General features: G+C 37.1%; 3 protein-coding genes across 3 annotated transcripts in view; 2 read left to right on the top strand and 1 right to left on the bottom strand.

Annotated features, from left to right (window-relative positions):
* The window catches only part of LOC134853894 (CCR4-NOT transcription complex subunit 7-like), a 219398-nt gene that overhangs the window by 69168 nt on the left and 131271 nt on the right, over positions 1-18959 (top strand). The gene's annotated exons all lie outside the window — the stretch shown is intronic.
* Positions 1-18959, bottom strand: part of LOC134853897 (small ribosomal subunit protein uS11m-like) — a 227657-nt gene that overhangs the window by 99887 nt on the left and 108811 nt on the right. The window lies entirely within an intron of this gene.
* The window catches only part of LOC134854370 (uncharacterized), a 62853-nt gene continuing 54621 nt past the window's right edge, over positions 10728-18959 (top strand). The window contains exon 1 of the mRNA XM_063870593.1: positions 10728-11189. Coding sequence (XP_063726663.1) covers positions 10757-11189 — 433 coding nt within the window. The 5' untranslated portion in view covers positions 10728-10756. The remainder of the gene's footprint in view (positions 11190-18959) is intronic.

The following is an 18959-nucleotide window of genomic DNA, read 5'->3' as shown; positions in this document are numbered from 1 at the left end:
TCCCTGATAAACTCAACACAGCAGTCCCTGCCACACGGTGAATTGAACTTAAAGACGTACCAAAACTCTGGTTGGATGCATCACAATTTCTATTCAATAAAGAGCCTACTTGGGGGATCAACAAAACAATGGAACGAAGTAATACACCAGTTAGCCCCCCAACTACACCACTGTTCGATTCTTCCCGGTTTTCAATTTGGTTTTGATTAGATCGGGTCAACGCTCGATTTATTGTTTTTGTTGATACATTGAAGGGAAACGCTAAACGTTCAGCCACTATGGAAGACCCAGAAAAAACCAAGCTCCTCCTTTATCAACAATCCCAGCGATAAACTTTTGTTGACATATACTATCAACTACAAACCAAGCAGCAAGTTGACAACAAAGACAAACGACAACAGTTGTCACCTTTTCTCGGCAACGGTTTTATTCGCGCCTGAAGACGACCGTGAAACTCATCTTTACCGGACGCAACAAATTATCCAATAAATCTAATCGCAAAGGAACCAATTGTTCGCATGGTGATCGAGAGCGCTCACTGCCGCTGTATGCATACAGCACTGAGTACATTCGCAACTACCACAAGAAATTTTTGTCATCATTGGGCTCCGAAAAACAATCACAGAGATAAGAAGTAATTGCTTTCTCTGCAGAAGAGTTCAAGGAAGAGGGTTACATCCAAACATGATGGACTTGCCGCCAACTCGTTTCGACGATCCGTCTAATGATCCATTTTTGTACAAAAATGGAGCAATTGATTACATGCCATTCTACATAGCAACGAAGGACACAACTGAAAACAGCTAATTTTGCCTCTTCACATGCCTCTCTACTCGCGCGGTTCACCTGGAATCTACAGGGAACCTCACTACAAACAACTGTATAACTGCAATTAGAAGCTTCCATGCAAGGAGAGGCACACCTAAGCTTTTAACCTCACAATGCTACCTACTTCGTCGGCGCCCGTAAACAACTGCGCTCAGAACCAAAAAACTTCAATGACACCACTCTAACTGAAACGCAACAAATCCACAAAATCGAATGGCGCTTAATTCCTCCGTGAGCCCCCATATTGGCAGCGTGTGGGAGCGTTTTGTCTCAATGATAAACTGCTCATTCTTACTGAATCTCGGTTCTGATCGACTATCAAGAGATCTGCTTGCTACTATCGTAGCCGAGAGTGAGGCATTTCTCAAATCACGCCCGCTAACGCACGTCGGTAGTGACCTTGACGAGGACCATCCACTACCACCCAACCACTTCCTAATGGGTCGTCCAGTTGTCTCCTTTTCGACAGCAGCCTTCTACGAAGCATCCACCAATAAACTGTCCAACAAGTCCTGGAAGCGAGCAAAAGATCGAATTCAGGCATCTGGCCACTGGGTCGAGTGCTAGAAGTATTTACCGACTCGCATGGCATCGCGCGTCCGTGTAAACTGAAAATAGCCCTAAGTACTTTAACGAGACCAGCCCTAAAAAGTAGATCTAAGACCAATCGAATTGTACTATAATAAAAAAACAGTGTTCAAGCCCTTCCCCTACGGTTCTAAATCAGATCTCCGTCCCCAAGGATATTCATGATATGACTCTGTCCCACGGTATCACAAAACTTGGTAAAATCATTTAAATAGGTCATGATTTCTTGCGAACTTATCCCGATCAGGCGTCGAAAGTTCCGATCAGATATCTCGTAAGTGTGTAGCAGACTTCGAAAGTTCCGAGCAGTTACCTCAGACGCGTCGAAAATTTCGAGCAGTTGTCTCAGAAGAGAAACAGAGGCGTCAATAATTCCAATCAGGTGTCGCAAGTCGAATGTTTGCAGAGGCCGTTGTACAGGTATCGCGTAGATGGTCTGTTTTCAGAGACCTTCCTACAGGTATCGTGTTGGTGAATTTTTCTCGCCACCCTAATTGTTGTGGATTTTCCGGAATCTAAAAAGCGGTGTCTCAACAAAACTTGTAAGAGTAAAACAAAACTTTAACCACTTTTGCCAGTTGATTATAAGATGATATAAGTTTCCATACGAGGTTTTTTGATGGCAAAACAGTAACCCCCATTTTTCACCCCGAAAACTGATCAGAAAATTTTCTGTGATTTCTTTAAAAAAAACCGGTCCATAAACCTAATTACGATATCCTAACAACATGAATGTAAACTCAGTCCCGTATAAAAAAAGGCAATTTTGTGAGAGAAAATAATTCGAGTTTTTCCAAAATTTTTAAAGTTTTGCAAAATTTTCAGCAAAATCAGTAGTTTTATAATATATTAGTTTGAACGACTGAGTTGAAATTTTTCGCACAAAATTGGGACTTTTTGAGCAAAAACCGACAAAAAAGGCAAAAAGTCGCAAATGAATCATGGAATTTGAAGCGTTGGATAACAACTTGAAAAGTTTTCAAAACAATTTTTAGAAAATTTTTTTGGTGTTTTAAGGAAAAAAAAAATCCGAATTTTTCAAAAATTCTCTAGAAGTGCGGCTGATTTGGCATAAAGCCGTTAAGAATTTCATTAAAAAATGTCGTATTTCTAATTTCACTTCATAAACACCTACCCATCTTGAAAACTTTTTTTTTAAACTACAAACATAATATTTATTCAATCGTTTACTGTAAATGTATAGACACGGAATGTATTTAAAGTAAGTAGAAAGAGTCGAAATTACTCGTTGTATTATAGGAACGGACTGTCTCGAAGAAAGCAAAATCTCACTGATTTAGGGCAAAAGAAATTACAAAAACACCAAGATCTCTAACACGAACAGAAAACGTTTACGATCCAAAAAGTGATTTTGTATTGTTGAGTCATAAATCAGTTTATTGATACTAAAATTGATGTCTCGCATAAATTGTTATGAGAAAATGAGAAAAAATGATTGAACATATAATAAGTCGAGTTAACAGAACAATCTGAGTTGAAATTCCGAAGGTTGTTGAATGGTAGAACAGCATCAGAAAATGAACTTTTTGTAGTTCACCGCAGCATAATTAAAAGCTTAAAAGCAATCATAAAAACTAAAATAAAAGCCTTAGATGAGTCTTGAACGAGCCTTCTCGAGAAAGCATTAGCTAAAAACGATGAATTAGCTAAAAACGGGCGGATGGACCTTACAAAATATTACCGGAGTTGGCTCAAGAGTGGGACAGGATAGTTTAAAAAAACATTGAGTTAACTGGCAAAGCTCGCGCTTATGGCATCTAATCCAGCTTCAGAGGTATGTGTCAGTGAAATTATTCTTTAAAAAGCTTCATCAAAATCGGCGAATTGCGGAATCAGGAAGCAAAGCTTAACGAATTCTTTGACCAGCAGTGAGCGCCGCAAAAAACTGCGTCTAGCGAGGATGAAGCGGGAAGAATTAGAAAACAACACGGAGCAATATCAAGATTGGAACAAAAGGAAGCAGTCATCGAAGAGCAACAGCATTCGATTGGAAAAGTACGGAAACAATAAGAAGTTGAACTTGAAAATGACCGTCAAGAGCAAGAATTTCGTTTACGAATAAAAAAAAACGACCTAAAATGGAACAACTAAGCGAGGAAAAATGTAATTAAGTGGCTGAAGCAACAATTGTCGAAACTGAATATCTCAAAGAAACTGAAATAGCTCAGCATCTCGAGCTGTCTTTGCCAGTTGATCGTCGTTCTGGAAGGGTAAACCTTTGGGTTGATCACGCACTATTGGGTTGATCACGGAATCAAGAAGGACCAGCGATAGTTTATCTTCTTCGAAGTTTGTCACAGGTATAAACACGGAAAGTTTTGCCAATCAACACAAAAATACATCCATAGCGGGAACCTCACCTCGGCCATCGTCACCGAATAAGACTCTCGGTTGTGAGCAACAGGGTTATCTCTATCAACTAATCTTTTCGTTCAGCGATGGAAATGAAATGAAGCGCGCCGTATCCACTATTACTGAGCCCAAAACGCAGTCCAATCCTACTTCAAAAACTGCTGCGTTTTACGAAAACAATACTTCGACATTTTTAAATCCAACTGTAACATAAGCTACCAACACTCCCGTATGTTGTAAATTCTCTGCTTCCCATCCTTCGACTTCGATACAACATATACCCGTCAACAACTTTAAAATATTGCTCGAGCTGTTTGAAACTTACCCGCCATCTCCAATCAAAACTTTGGATACACCCTTCACGCCAGTTTGTCACATTCACTTCCAATTTAAATCTGCGGAAATCATAATTTGGTAGCAAAAAAGTGTATAGCAACCCTTGGGCAATGAATTAGCAACACTAGTGGCTTGTTCGATCAACTAGTAACGGCAAAAAATCTGCTGAACGGGTTGGCGAACCGCTTGCCGTCATTAGTCAATCGAACGTGCCACTAACCTCCCAGTGGATACCCGCAGTCAGCCAAGGTTACTTTGGTGTGATAAGTGATGGTAACACAAACCTGTCACTTGGTGTTTTTTCATCCGTAATACCAATATTATGGCATAAATTCTAGCCCAGTGTCAAATGGTGGAACTGTTAACAATGACTTACCCAATTACGACGCATTAGTTGGAAAAACTTACTTACATCAGCAGCAAACATTTTGCAGTTAATTCTAGCAACACATTGCGTTCGTTGCACCGAGTTCACAGCCGCAAGCCGTGGCACTGAAAGACTTATTCAAAGAGTTGTCAGTCTCAAAGAAGGATGCTCTTCACTGATGGAAGCTGCCCCAGTACGATGGCCAGCCGCTTCAATGGCAAGAATTGTTCGGCCAGTTTTGCAGTACTTTAGAAGCGGCCTTCTTGAGCGATGATGCGAAGCTGAAATATTTAAGAACCCAAGTCATTGGAAGAGCTAAGTCAGCCATATCAGATTCGCATACAGTTGATCAAAGTATAAAGATGCCCTGAATTTTATGAATGTATGAAAAAGAGGGTACAAAGATGCCCTTGCCAGCCACAATAAGTAATTTTTGCTCATCATGACAAGCTGTCAAGATTCCTGCAACTCAGAGTGCATAACTCTGAGTACAATATCAGCTTCTCGATGACTGTTTTTCTTCTGGTGGCCGTCTTCAGGTGTCTTGACTATGAAGAATATTTAAGAAGCACATACAAAAATACCACTAAACATGAGAGAATGGTGGTAGCTTTTTGTCGTGAAACTTAATTGGTCACGCTTGAACCTAATTGTTTTTGATAATTCGTTAATTGAGCAAGCACCAGCGAGTGAAAAATATGCCTGGAAAACCCAAGGTCATTGAACCATCCAAAACTACAGCTGTAACGAGAGTTCTTGCCTCGACAACTGAAGTAAAAAAAACAGTTGAGTATGCATCTTGTCTCGTCAGCAAGGGCTAGCATGCTTTGTGGAAGTGCTCATGTAAAAAAGAAAACCCTCACATATCTAGCAAAACTCGCTGTCGAAAACAAGTCGTGCTTCTCCTGCTTACAAGGGTGTACATCTCCATGGTACGAGGGTGCAAGGGCTTACAAGGGTGTATATCTCCATGAAGCTGAACGTGTTTATCGTAGTCGAAGTAATGACAAAACTGCCAGCCACGCAAGCCCCCTCACTGGTCAAACAGGAACTAAGTGGGGCTCGGATAAAGCGAACACAAACGCTGGTAGAAAATTTTTCAGCAAGAGCATACCAAACTCAAGCTAGCAAGCTCAACATTGTGTGACTTAGCATCTAGTCATTCCTGGATATCGGCAAACAAGTCAACCGTCTAATTCTTTCTGGAGATTTGGATCTCATAGTAAACGGTATTAAAACAACGACTATTGTTGGAATGAAACAAGTACATATTTGAATGAACCGCATTTGTCAAAAACGAAACTTTCAATATCCCTGCCTTACAGAGCAAGTATTCGTAGCTTGTAGCAATTAAACCAATTGCTTAGAGTAAAACCGACGTATATTTAATTATTGGTCACGACTCTTTCCATGCAATTAGGCATGGAGAGAATTTATAAAAGAAGCCTATCCGTAAACTTCGCCCGTCGCTATTCGCCTTCCAATACGCTGGGCCTTGAGCTGTCCAATGCCGAAATCTACCGGTTTCTTTTCCACTTAATTCAAGTACAAAACAGACGACACCGATGTAGCCGGTAATTTAAAATGCAGTTATAAGATAGAGTCAAATGAGGCCTACAAACAGGTCGACTCCCATGCCGCGAACGAGAAGGCGGCTTAAAGACTTGATTCATCCATCATCCATGATGGATCAAGATACGCTGTAGGTATGCTCTGTGCAGCAGAAACTGTCATCTTGCCAGACAACTACTATTCGTCTTTGGTTCAGATAAAATCATTGGAAAAACGCCTTGCAAGAGATCTTTACTTACGAAATTAATACTCAAAAACTGCTGAAGAGGATTTGAGTAAGGGATACGTGGTTCACGTTCCTCCACATCATGTTTCAAATCGCAGCATACGCAATTGGTGTCTTCTTCGACATCCAGTGATGAACACAAATAAACCTGGTAAAGTTAGGCGTGTCCTTAACGTAGCGTCCAAGTTCTGTTGTATGTCCTTGAACAAATCGTTGCTTGTAGGACCCGACCAACTGCAAAACCTGTATTTGTTCTCCTCCGCTTTTGTCAGCATCATTTTGCCGTATCTTCTGATGTTCTACAACTCGAAGGGTTGTTTTACAAATTACCGAAGAGATGTTTTACAACTCGGTGTCCCTTCAAAAGGCCAACTTTCCCTTCGTTATCTGAGATGCGAGTACCTCACAGCCGATTTGATTGTACACCAGTACACCAGACATACCTTTGCTGCAAGAGATTTGCCAACGTGTGCAAGTTATGCATTACAACGGACTGCCTTGAATAATCAGGTGATTTTCTCTCAGGCAGCGTTCAGACTTTGTTTAGCCAAGTTTATAGGTAACGTAACTAAAATTAAAATTAAGTTAAGCCCGCCAGAGAGCGCTCCGCAGCAATGAACAAAAAAGTTTATAAAATTGGATATAAGATCTCACATGTTCTTTGTCTGAAAAGAGACTATATCGAAAACACTCTGCTGGTAAGTTGTGGTGTCAACCAGGAACCTAGCGCAATTTTTTTGAAAGAAATCTAGCGCTTTCACGGCCAACAATGGGATGATGAGCTACCCATTGATATCAAAACAAAATTTCTTGCCTGGCTTACCATCTTTAGGAAAAAGGGTATAAAGAGCGGCTACTTCAACGCATCAATTGTATGTATTGAATTACAAATTATTCAGTGACAGCTCAGAATCTTTTTTGTTCTCTAGCTTTCTTCGCAACCATGTGAAAGCTTCACTGAAAACACAAGTTTTTTTGTCTTTGAGAAAACAAAGATCGCGCCCATGAAACCGCTTTTGATCCAGAAGCTTGAATTGCAGGCCAGATTACTCGCTACGCGCTTGACGGAAGATATCCACAAAGCTATAGCCAGTCCTGTGTCGAACATGTTCATATGGACTGACAGCAACACTTTGCTCCAGTGGTTAAACTCGTATAATAAGCAACCCACTTTTATACGAGACAACCATGCTGATACACGAACCAGAGGAATCTTAGCGGAGCCCTTAAAAGCGAGCAGCTGGGAGAACCGGCCAAGTCAACTGAAAAATGGCGAGTGGCTTTTCAAGCCGAGCATAGAATAATTTAAAAAATCCGCCCGCCTTACATGTCTCGCGTGTCACCTTAAGGAGGGCTTAAAGCAGGCCTATTTTTGTTGGAAATGTACAAAAACAAAAACAACCATTTTATTTGATTAGCAAGAGTGCAGCTCTTTTGCTAGACTCCAGCGAGTGGCTGCGTTCATGCTCAGACAGCGTCCAAAAACTGGCACTACCGCACTGAAGTCAGGGGAATAATCGGATCAGTTGAATTAGAAACCGCAAAACAACGATTTTTGTTGCTTTCCCAAAAGGTTTCATTTTAGGCGGAAAATCTACTCCTGTCCAGCAACAAACCGTAGATAATTCTAGCCGTAACGCTCAGTAGGCACCGTTTATTGATCCTGCATGCCTCATTCATTCAACATGGCAAATTTGCCGCCTAGTGAAAAACCGAATATGACACAAAACACCCACTAATCTTCGATGGAAGTCATATTCTCGAGTTTGTAAGTGATATTCACTATCGTTATCAGCACCATATCTTAGACTATTTGCAAGCAGACTTTTACTTGAAATTTGTGATCTTCATTGAAATTCGTTGAAGTCCACTGCGTTACATGTAGGAAGCGCAAAGCCAAAACTGTCGCACCTACGATGGTACATTTTCCTGTCGAAAGGCTTGGTCACCGCCAGCCTCCCTTCGCAAAATGTGGTGCTGATTAGTTTGGACCTTTTTACGTCTCAAATCGGAGAAGTTCTGAGAAGCAATGGTGTTTCCTTTTTTAGCTGCTTCACCTGTATGACCACAAGGGCTATACATTTTGAGATTGTTTCATTCATGGACACGAGATCATGTGTAATGGGAACCGAAAGACTCATTGCCCGTCGCGGCACTCCATCAGTCATTTGGTCCAATAATGGTACCAAAATTGTGCGAACCGAGAAAAAACTCTTGAATTGTTTTCAGTCGTGGAACAAAAAAGCACCTGCAGAGCTGGCGAAAAATGATATTCCGGCAGCATCACATCACATTGGATCATGGGAACGTCTCATTCGGTGTTGTAAGAGAGTTTCAGCGCATTAAAGAATTAGAAAGCTCACTCCAGAAGTTCTTGAAACATTTTTTTGTCTCGTAGAACAATCGCTGAACGCTCGCCCTATAAAAACAGTATGTGCAAGTCCCGGTGGCTTTGAGGTGTTAACTCCCAATCACTTTTTTTAAGTCGAAACGGTACTTGCTTCACTTCTCTTTCTCTCCAGGAACACTTCGACCATTGAAAGCAATATGCACGAGCGCAAAGCTACGCCAACGCAATTTGGAGTCGTTGGCTTTGAGATTATGTGCCAACCCTGAATAAACGCAGTAAAGGACTCCGAGAGTAGATTTGGTTTGATTTGTTGATGAACACAGCCCAAGGGGTTGATACTCCTTGGCTTGTATTTAAACCCTTAGTTTATACGACAAAAATCGCCCGATCCGCCGTAGTCACGACGAGCACCGGGGAACTATTTCGACCGGTCGTAAAACATGCACCCCTTTTTGCTTTTTTGGGGGTGGAGGAGGTCAGCGCTTAAAGTAATGACGTCATATGGCGCGAAAGTTAAGAAGCTAAAAATAGATTTTCTAAGAGAGACAAAAGGCCTTGAAATTACCCCTTTTCCGATTAGGCTTGGAGATTTTTGAGATGGTTGAGAACGTTTTGAATTCCTTATAACTGGAAAAAAATTATCTTATTTTTCAGATATTTTTATTTTATGTTAATCTGTTTAGAATTGCCGAAAATTTACAGATGTTGTAGCAGGTTTCTTAGCCCGAGTCTTACAGGATACGAAAGTGCGTCAGAGAGACATTGCCGAACACTTATCGCGGCTTAGTTGAAAAATTAATATAATTTCGAAAATTTAGTCGCGATATTTAAAAACTCAGTTGTTTTAAGGATGCGGTGGAGTCGTCGAACTCATGTATTTAACAGTTTATTCACCTAACATAAACTATTTTTCATAAGCATAGCCGTATATTTTTTTAACAATTTTTTTCTCCTTTATACAACTTTTTTATAGGAAAAAATCTTTTAATCGCAGATTCTTAGAGCCGAATTTTGTAAGAAGTTGTAATTTTTTTATTAGAAAAGTTATAAGATTTAAGTTTTGGTCAACCCGGGAGGCTTTAAAAATTAATTAATAAATTAATTGAATTAATTAAGGCGTTCTCGTACCTTTTTAGAAGGCATTTAATATATCTTAAGTGGTTACTTCATAGACGACCGAGCATTAAACTTTTTTCCTGGAAGAAAAAAAAAGTTAGCGGCCTAAAGACGTTAGTTAAAAAGTTATTTAGTTCATACTCTTTAGATTTTTCCAGCTATTATTTTTACAGATGCTTTTCAAGTAATCATTTGAAACTTGAACTTGGTTTCAATTTTATTAAAAGCGCGAACTAACCAGGAAAAAAATTTATATGCCTGCTCTCATTGGTCTTTTTTTCCGTTTTCTTCAACACTCATTTTTTTAAGTAAATGCCGAATCAGAGAGGTTCATTTCCAAGGAGTCTCTTTATTTATCCTCAAAGGCTGCTGTTTTGAAGCAAGCAAATAATAATTGTCATTTCCTACCTGACATTTGTTATTTTTTATTCAGGGTCTTCTTTTCAATTAGAAAAGAGCATTTTTTGATTTCTTATTTCCGGCGCCGCTTCCTATCTATTCAATAAATCTCCTTTAAAATCAATAGAATCAAATCAAGTCTTTTACTTTTAATTACAGCTTAATGGATGTTGCCTCTAAAGAGAATATCTATCAAAATACTGATTTAGTCTGTATTTTAATAAATTCCAACGTTTACTGTTCCTTTGGATAACAAAATCTCTTTTGATCAAAAACTATCTTGTATTTAAGCAAAGTTTTGCGCATTTTCTTTAGCATCGAGCTTTTTTGTATCGTGATTTCTTGTTACATCAAAAATACCAGAGGAATCAAGTTTTAAAATCAAAATCAGAGCTTAATTGGAAGTTCTTAGATTTGTAGTCGATTTTTGACCATGTATTTTATAATACTCCGATTATAGTATTCTGATAAATCAAAATTTGATTGATTTTTGCGTATTATTCTTGAATTGGACTTTTCATATTTTCAATTGACATCCTGAAAAACTCTTTATTACCTACTCTTACCATCGTACAGTACAAACTTGCATATTTTTGTGATCATGGGTGGGGACGGGTTGAACTTTCCCGAAAAAGTTGGCAATTTATCCTATTACAACACGAGTAATCTTCCATTTTCGGAATTTTGTTTTATTTACTTTCCCGATTACATGAAAATATCCTCAGAAGCAATAACTGACCATGAACTTGGCATTATGACTTCAAATTGCAACACTCTTATGGACATATTAATCAATAGTTCTGTATGGATCAATCGAGCACTTCTGTTTGTCCTTAGTTTTGGATCCCTACTAAATATTCTTGTGCTCTTTCTTTTAATCATGAGTTTTCCTAAAAACGCGACCGATGTTTACCTAATGAGTATAACAATTGGTGATATCATAATTTGTCTCGCTTCTATGATGTCTACACAACTCCCTGAAGATTTCGGCAGCGCGTTCACGGCCGCAACTGCAGAAGTTCTCGGCAACATAGGTCAGCAACCATTACGAGGCTAAACTGTGCACTGGATAGGCGCACAATTTTGTGGCTGTATGTCTCTGGAATCCGGAGACAGCTTTAAGCATGTTGCAATTTTGTTCAAATTAAAATTTACAAAATGCACAGTTTGGCCTCGTAATGAAATTTTTTTATTTGAATTTGACTACTAAATCATCGCCGAAGGTTTTTCTCTGAAAAAACCAGATAATTAAATCAAATGTTTCAATGTCAAGTTTTCCTGATAAACACTCATTAATATATTCCAACACGATCAGTTTGTTTCAGAGCAAGAATCTGGTACCTTTTTAACGAGGTTTTAACACGTCATTTTTCAAAAAGATAATGTTCGATTCTTGATTAATCGTTTCTCTTATGAAAAAAAAACGTCATAAAGGTGATCAACTTCCACTGCGGAACTGCAAACTTTAAATCGTAATAAGGCAACGCAACCAATGAAACGTTTTTGAGTTACTTACTTTTTAGAGATTTTCCATATTATGCTTTTTTTCAAACATCAAAACCTTGTTTACACCAGATGCAAAGTTTGAATGATTAGACCAGCCAATGCTTGGAATCAACTTTTTTGTTTCTTGAAATACATCATAATAATGGAAAGGTTGCTTAACCCTTTCGACTTCACTGAGTAAATCAGTACTGACTCACGAAAACTGTTGTATACCCGGATTGACCTCCATAAACTTTTTAGCAAACATAGAAACTTTATAAAAGTACAATATCAACCTTTTTCGAAAAAAATTGCATTTGAAGTTATGTGTATATACTTTTGGATTTTACGTAAGCCAGTTGCTCGCAATTTTGAAAAAAAAAATTCATCCACACTTGCATACACAAAATCTTACCTTCTATAAGCAAAAAAAACGGCGAAATTTTTTTGAGCCTGATCGTAAGAACGCAAGTGTTTTTCTTGTTTTTTTAGAGCTGTCGTTTTGACCCATGATGAAGCATTATCCAGGAAAAAATCCGTTTGGAAATAAACAATTAAATAAAAACAAAAGGGGAAAACAAGGATAACCGGTTGCTGAGCAAGTAGCACAGAATGTTCCGACCAGAGTTTTAAAAAATACCATAAATTTTTTTTTCTAATTATATAGTCGTTTTTTCTCTGCGTAGTGTGATTAAACATCTGAACGAAATTTAGAACTTGGGCATTTTTTTCAGTTATAGTAAAACAAGCAGACTGGAAAACGTTGTTGTAGAAAACTGACTTGAAAAACAGAAAAAAAATGAAGCAAAATTTCGAAGTTTTTTCACGGTTTTACTTCTAAAAGGAACAAAAAACTCAAATAAATTAATTTTAGTTGAGCATAACCAGTTTTTACCGCTCAAAATAGACAATTGTAAGCTTTTAAGCTATTAAAATAAGCTCATGTAAGCCTGCTCGCTCACTCAGAATTAGTCGAAAAATTAAAAATATCAATCCGGTTTTTCTCAACAGGGAAAATTTTTGGAAAAATGTTTAGTGTCATTCGAGTCACGATTAAAAGGGTTTCAAAATGATATATTGCTCAACTCACTCCGATGATTTTTGGTGGAGGATTTTGCGTGGAAAACAAATAAACAAAACAAAATTGGATCACATCCGAATACAAGGACTTTTTTTTTCATTTTTCAAGTGTTCGGAACAAAATGAAGATTTAAAAATTAGTGGAAGATTGCTAGTCTGCTTTTTCGATAATTGGCACAATACTTGTCATACTTTTTTGTTTTTCATGTATTTCTTTTATATGCATGAAAAATCGGTTATTTTTTTCACATTCAGAATTGAGCAGACATTCCTAGTGTTTTTTAAATAATATATTCGTATACAGTTCGTATACAACAAGACTGCTCGTATATCAGGACAACGCCGAGAAAGTTCCGAAGGCCCTTAGTTCATCTCCAACAAACTATGAAGTAAATTGGGATAAATTTTAATTTAAAGACTGTCTATGTCAAAAGTTAGGATCATTTTTATATGTAGGATAATAATTGGTGCTGTTCCATCATTATTAAAGTATTCGGCGAGTAGTTAAAGCACTTTTAAGGTAGTACGTATATGGCCTTCACGAAGCTGCAGTTTTAACCAGCCGAATTGAAATTCGTTCCCATTTGCCGATAATGTAGATAATGTTACCAGTCGAATGGTTATTTTCAAAGCGGCAATCCTGTTCAGTTAAAACCTTTACAAGTCGAGGTGGCCTAGTCATTAGTTGCGCGAAAAAAGTGTTCGTTTCAAGTTATTTCTAATTCTAAATCGTTCTCGGATATTCGCCATCGACTACCCGCAGATTTTGAGTCCATTGCCTTAACAGTTTCTCTATGTGCATTTGCTGTGAAAAAAACCAGCCACTTATATGATAATTACTTACATAGAAACTACTTGAAAACTACTTACTTAGAAACTACTTACTTAGATAATTACTTACTTGAAAAGTGGCATTTTGAGAAAGTGGCACTAATTTATGCGACTTAACTGAAAAAAAAAGATGATTTTGTAGTACAACACACCCCTCTGCATGTGTAAAAACACTTTAGAATTAGAAATAAGTGTTGAAACTATGAAATTTTTTTTCGAGCAGCGATGCAATTCACTCTTTATTCCAGTGCAAGCATTCACGCTTGGCAATATGAAGATTTCCGGATCAATACTAAAACGCTGTTAACTTTAAAGAAATCAGTGAAACTATGCTCCCGCCTGGCAGAAAGTTTGAAACTATGCTCCCGATTGGCAGATAATCTAGTTTGCCGCTGTATATCGTGAAGAGTGTAATAAAAGATGCTTACTGGACTACCATTGCATATAACTTTAGAAAACTACACAGTAAGGAAACCTTAGTTAAGAAAGTGAAACTTTTACCCGACTACGAGCAATTAAGCGCAGCACAAAAAACTGACGCGTAAGTTCGCATGACCAGTTTCCGAATTAGATGAGCCAATATATTTTTTTCCCTGTTATACATTACCCATGTATTGGTTTTTATCTGATTAATGTCAAGTCCAGGTCAAAAGAATTTTTTATATTACAGTCGAAATTTTTTTAATTACAGTTGAAAAAATTGCCGTCAATTCTTATCTGATTAATGTCAAGTCCAGGTCAAAAGAATTTTTTATATTACAGTCGAAATTTTTTTAATTACAGTTGAAAAAATTGCCGTCAATTCTTTTTTAATAAAAAAAACACCAAATTATGATGCTAGTCTTAGGTAGAAACCCTGAATGTCCCAACTCCTTGCTGAAATATATGGTGTATTAAATCTCAACTTATTTGGTAATAGCACTTAATATGTCTTGTGTTTATTTCCCAAATTGGCCATTTGGCAATCTTTAAACTCCTATAACTTTACAAAAAATATATTATTTCAGATGGAATGTTTTTTTGTTATTTGAGATTGAGACCACAATAATCACGAAGAATATAAGAACTCCGTCAAAAATTACTAGTTAAAAAGTCGAAATGTTACCAGTCGAATGGTTATTTTCAAAGCGGCAATCCTGTTCAGTTAAAACCTTTACAAGTCGAGGTGGCCTAGTCATTAGTTGCGCGAAAAAAGTGTTCGTTTCAAGTTATTTCTAATTCTAAATCGTTCTCGGATATTCGCCATCGACTACCCGCAGATTTTGAGTCCATTGCCTTAACAGTTTCTCTATGTGCATTTGCTGTGAAAAAAACCAGCCACTTATATGATAATTACTTACATAGAAACTACTTGAAAACTACTTACTTAGAAACTACTTACTTAGATAATTACTTACTTGAAAAGTGGCATTTTGAGAAAGTGGCACTAATTTATGCGACTTAACTGAAAAAAAAAGATGATTTTGTAGTACAACACACCCCTCTGCATGTGTAAAAACACTTTAGAATTAGAAATAAGTGTTGAAACTATGAAATTTTTTTTCGAGCAGCGATGCAATTCACTCTTTATTCCAGTGCAAGCATTCACGCTTGGCAATATGAAGATTTCCGGATCAATACTAAAACGCTGTTAACTTTAAAGAAATCAGTGAAACTATGCTCCCGCCTGGCAGAAAGTTTGAAACTATGCTCCCGATTGGCAGATAATCTAGTTTGCCGCTGTATATCGTGAAGAGTGTAATAAAAGATGCTTACTGGACTACCATTGCATATAACTTTAGAAAACTACACAGTAAGGAAACCTTAGTTAAGAAAGTGAAACTTTTACCCGACTACGAGCAATTAAGCGCAGCACAAAAAACTGACGCGTAAGTTCGCATGACCAGTTTCCGAATTAGATGAGCCAATATATTTTTTTCCCTGTTATACATTACCCATGTATTGGTTTTTATCTGATTAATGTCAAGTCCAGGTCAAAAGAATTTTTTATATTACAGTCGAAATTTTTTTAATTACAGTTGAAAAAATTGCCGTCAATTCTTTTTTAATAAAAAAAACACCAAATTATGATGCTAGTCTTAGGTAGAAACCCTGAATGTCCCAACTCCTTGCTGAAATATATGGTGTATTAAATCTCAACTTATTTGGTAATAGCACTTAATATGTCTTGTGTTTATTTCCCAAATTGGCCATTTGGCAATCTTTAAACTCCTATAACTTTACAAAAAATATATTATTTCAGATGGAATGTTTTTTTGTTATTTGAGATTGAGACCACAATAATCTCGAAGAATATAAGAACTCCGTCAAAAATTACTAGTTAAAAAGTCGAAATTTATCTGGAGAAAAAGCCAACCCGAGCACACGTATTCCGTCACTTTCTTTCACGAAGCCCTGAATGTTTCGATTGCCCCTTGATCTTTATCAAATAGTTGTTGGTAACGATACATTTTAAACCCATTAATTTTGGACAAATTGATGTGTGCCTTTTTTATTGCGATCAATCAGCTTGTTTCAATTCGTTTTGGCACGATTTTGTTACGCGGGATAATCCGCAGCGCATGAATAAATCGCATTAGACTTTCGACATCATAATTAAAGTCTTTACAGCGCGCATAAATTAGTTCAGTACATGGCCAAATTGGCAATTTCAGACGGAAGCAAAAGAAATGATCGGGGTCAAAATTTCTTTTTACATTGGAACTCAGCGAGTTGATATCTCCATGAGTGTATCAACAATTTTCGTTTAAAAGTATGATTTGGATCAGCGAAAATTGACTGAACGAGAAAAACCAACCCAATCGTAAATAATCCGGATTTCATCGAAAGTCGGAAAATTTTTTTAAAATTTCTATCTTTATCATTGCTATAACTACTGACATTCGTTACAGTGCGATAACAATCCGTTCAGTCAAACTCAAGTTATTCAGGAGCTTTCAGCACCTTCATCATAAGGGATAGTTAGACCGAGGTAACGCCTTTTACAGAAAATTGGCGTCCTAGCAACTTGGCGCTGTGTAATGACTTCCATTTTTGGCTGGCCGAATCTTGATTTTTCCGAGAGGACTTTCGGCAGCATCATGCTTTTGATTTGAGATGCGCTTATAAAATGTCAATTTTCAGTTCAAATATTCTTAGAACTTACAAAGTGACACATGTTTTGGATGGACACTACCTGCTTATTGTTAAAACCTTAAAATTTTTTACATTCGAGCATTCTTAAAAGTGCCACGTACTCAAAAACGTGTACAATATTGACTTTCTGTCCCTTAGATTTACTCATTCTGTTGACGCTCAAATTTGACTTGATATAAATATAAAGACCAGCGGATCCAAACTAAATTTTGTCGTCGAAACATCGAGAAGAGGTTTTTGAGATTTCATGGGATCAAATTGGCGAGAAAATGGGAACGACTCTAGTGCCTCATTTTTACACTTCACTTTAGATAATACTGACTGAATAATAATCTATCAAGTTCAAGTTAAAGAGGTCGAAAGTTTTTGAATTTTCGACCTCTATAATTGAACTATTGCAGCTGTTTTATTAATTGAACGTACCAAAACAGTCACATTTTTGTGAACTTGGGCAAATTTGAATTTGTAATCAATTATATGCCCGCCCGTGTTTACCGTAAAAAGTCTCTGTGTCATGCTGTTTTATATAGATGCCATCAAGATTAAATTCAGAAAATAAAGATCTGAATTTGGCCTGCCAAATTTTATCCGCTCAACTTTTGATTGCCTCCTCTGTTTTCAACGCCCAATCAATTCGCTTTCCGCTTTTCCCTTATTTATAATCACTGATGGGACAATAAACTTTTGTTTATGACGCGGATATCATTTTGAGGCAGACTCTCATAATTAATTTTGATCATTGAAAAGCAAATCAAAGTATATTCAATTCTGTTCGAAGAAAGTGCGGAAAATTCATGCTTGGGGTGGTTTTTTTATTCAGTCGAATTTCGACCTCATACTAATTTGACCAATTTGGGAAAGTTTTTCAAAACCAAAAAGCACCATATTATTTTTGTTTGATATAAAATTGTTATTTGAGTTTTTTATCTCCAAAATAATGCATGACTCTCAACAGATACAAATGAAAAATCCTATTGCAATAATTGCACTGCAAGAACACATTGTTTAACTTGACAAACAATTTACTGAGTTTTGAAAAAATCTTTTAAAACAATCTATGCAAACTAGTCTGATTCATTTTTCTGTGATGGAATAAAGGTGGATGGATATCGTGTTCGTGCGTCCCAAAACGATACAATTTTTCGTGGGTTTCTCCCTCCACCTTCTTCATGGCTTAGGCGTGCAAATGGATGCTTTGGTAGTTTCAATTATTATGGCAACTGTATGCCTCAATAACTTCAAATCATCTGCACACAATTGCTTCAGTATACGCCACATGAAATAGAGGTCACAATGTCAGCTGGCAGGTCTCCAGACAGAACTAATAAACTAAACTTTATTGAAAGAACTTGCCTCTATATCATAAAAGAATCTTTTTCGATTGTCAACAACACAAAATATCACTCTTACGACAAAAATTGTTAAAACAACAGACAAAAAGGACAAAAAAAAATTAAAACACTGGGTCAAAATTGAAAAACGTACACTTCAATTTTGATTTTACCATAGTTCATTAGACGATTTTGTGAACATCATCTCTTCAACCACAATTAAGTTTGATCCCAATTCAAAAACTGATGCGGTCGTAGTTCTTCAACCCATTGTCAGTCTAATGAAAAAAAAAAAACAGAAATTTGTACTTTAAATGCAATGAAATAAAAAAAAACAACGCCAATGAGGACCAGAGTCAACTTAGTCACTTTTTCCGTATTACTATAAGCCACGCCCAACAACACGCAAAGCATGAAAACTCACAATAGCACTGTCACAAAAAATACACTGCTAAAAAGCAGAGTTCGAACCGGACCTGACTTTGAAGCCCGGGATCGGCCCGGCCCGGCCCTGCCCTGCCCTGCCCGGTTGGTAAAAACAAGCTTCAAACAAAAATTTAGGGCACGATTTTCCTAAAAAAGTAAACTGAAATTAAAATTTGATTTCAAAATTTTTTAATTTATAGCTTTCAGTTTCACCCATAGAAAAAATACCCAAAAAATCTATAAAATCAGATCCATTTGACAAAAAAGACCAAAGAAATTCAAAATTTTATAAACACTCATTTGAAAATTGAGAGGAAATACAAAGTAGAATAACCGATTTACAAGTTTATCCAGAAATCGACAAGATCTGTACAAATTCAAACCCACTTCTAAAACGCAGTATGAAAAAAAATGTTTCAAGATGATTACAGAAAGAGATAAAGATGAACATTAGCTGCTACAAAAACTGAAAAAGACTCAATTCGTTCATTGATATAACAAAGCCAAATGCAACCA

The sequence above is a fragment of the Symsagittifera roscoffensis genome, chromosome 9, assembly GCF_963678635.1.
Source record: "Symsagittifera roscoffensis chromosome 9, txSymRosc1.1, whole genome shotgun sequence".
Classification (NCBI taxonomy): domain Eukaryota; kingdom Metazoa; phylum Xenacoelomorpha; order Acoela; family Convolutidae; genus Symsagittifera; species Symsagittifera roscoffensis.
This window is presented reverse-complemented; position numbering and strand designations above follow the sequence as displayed.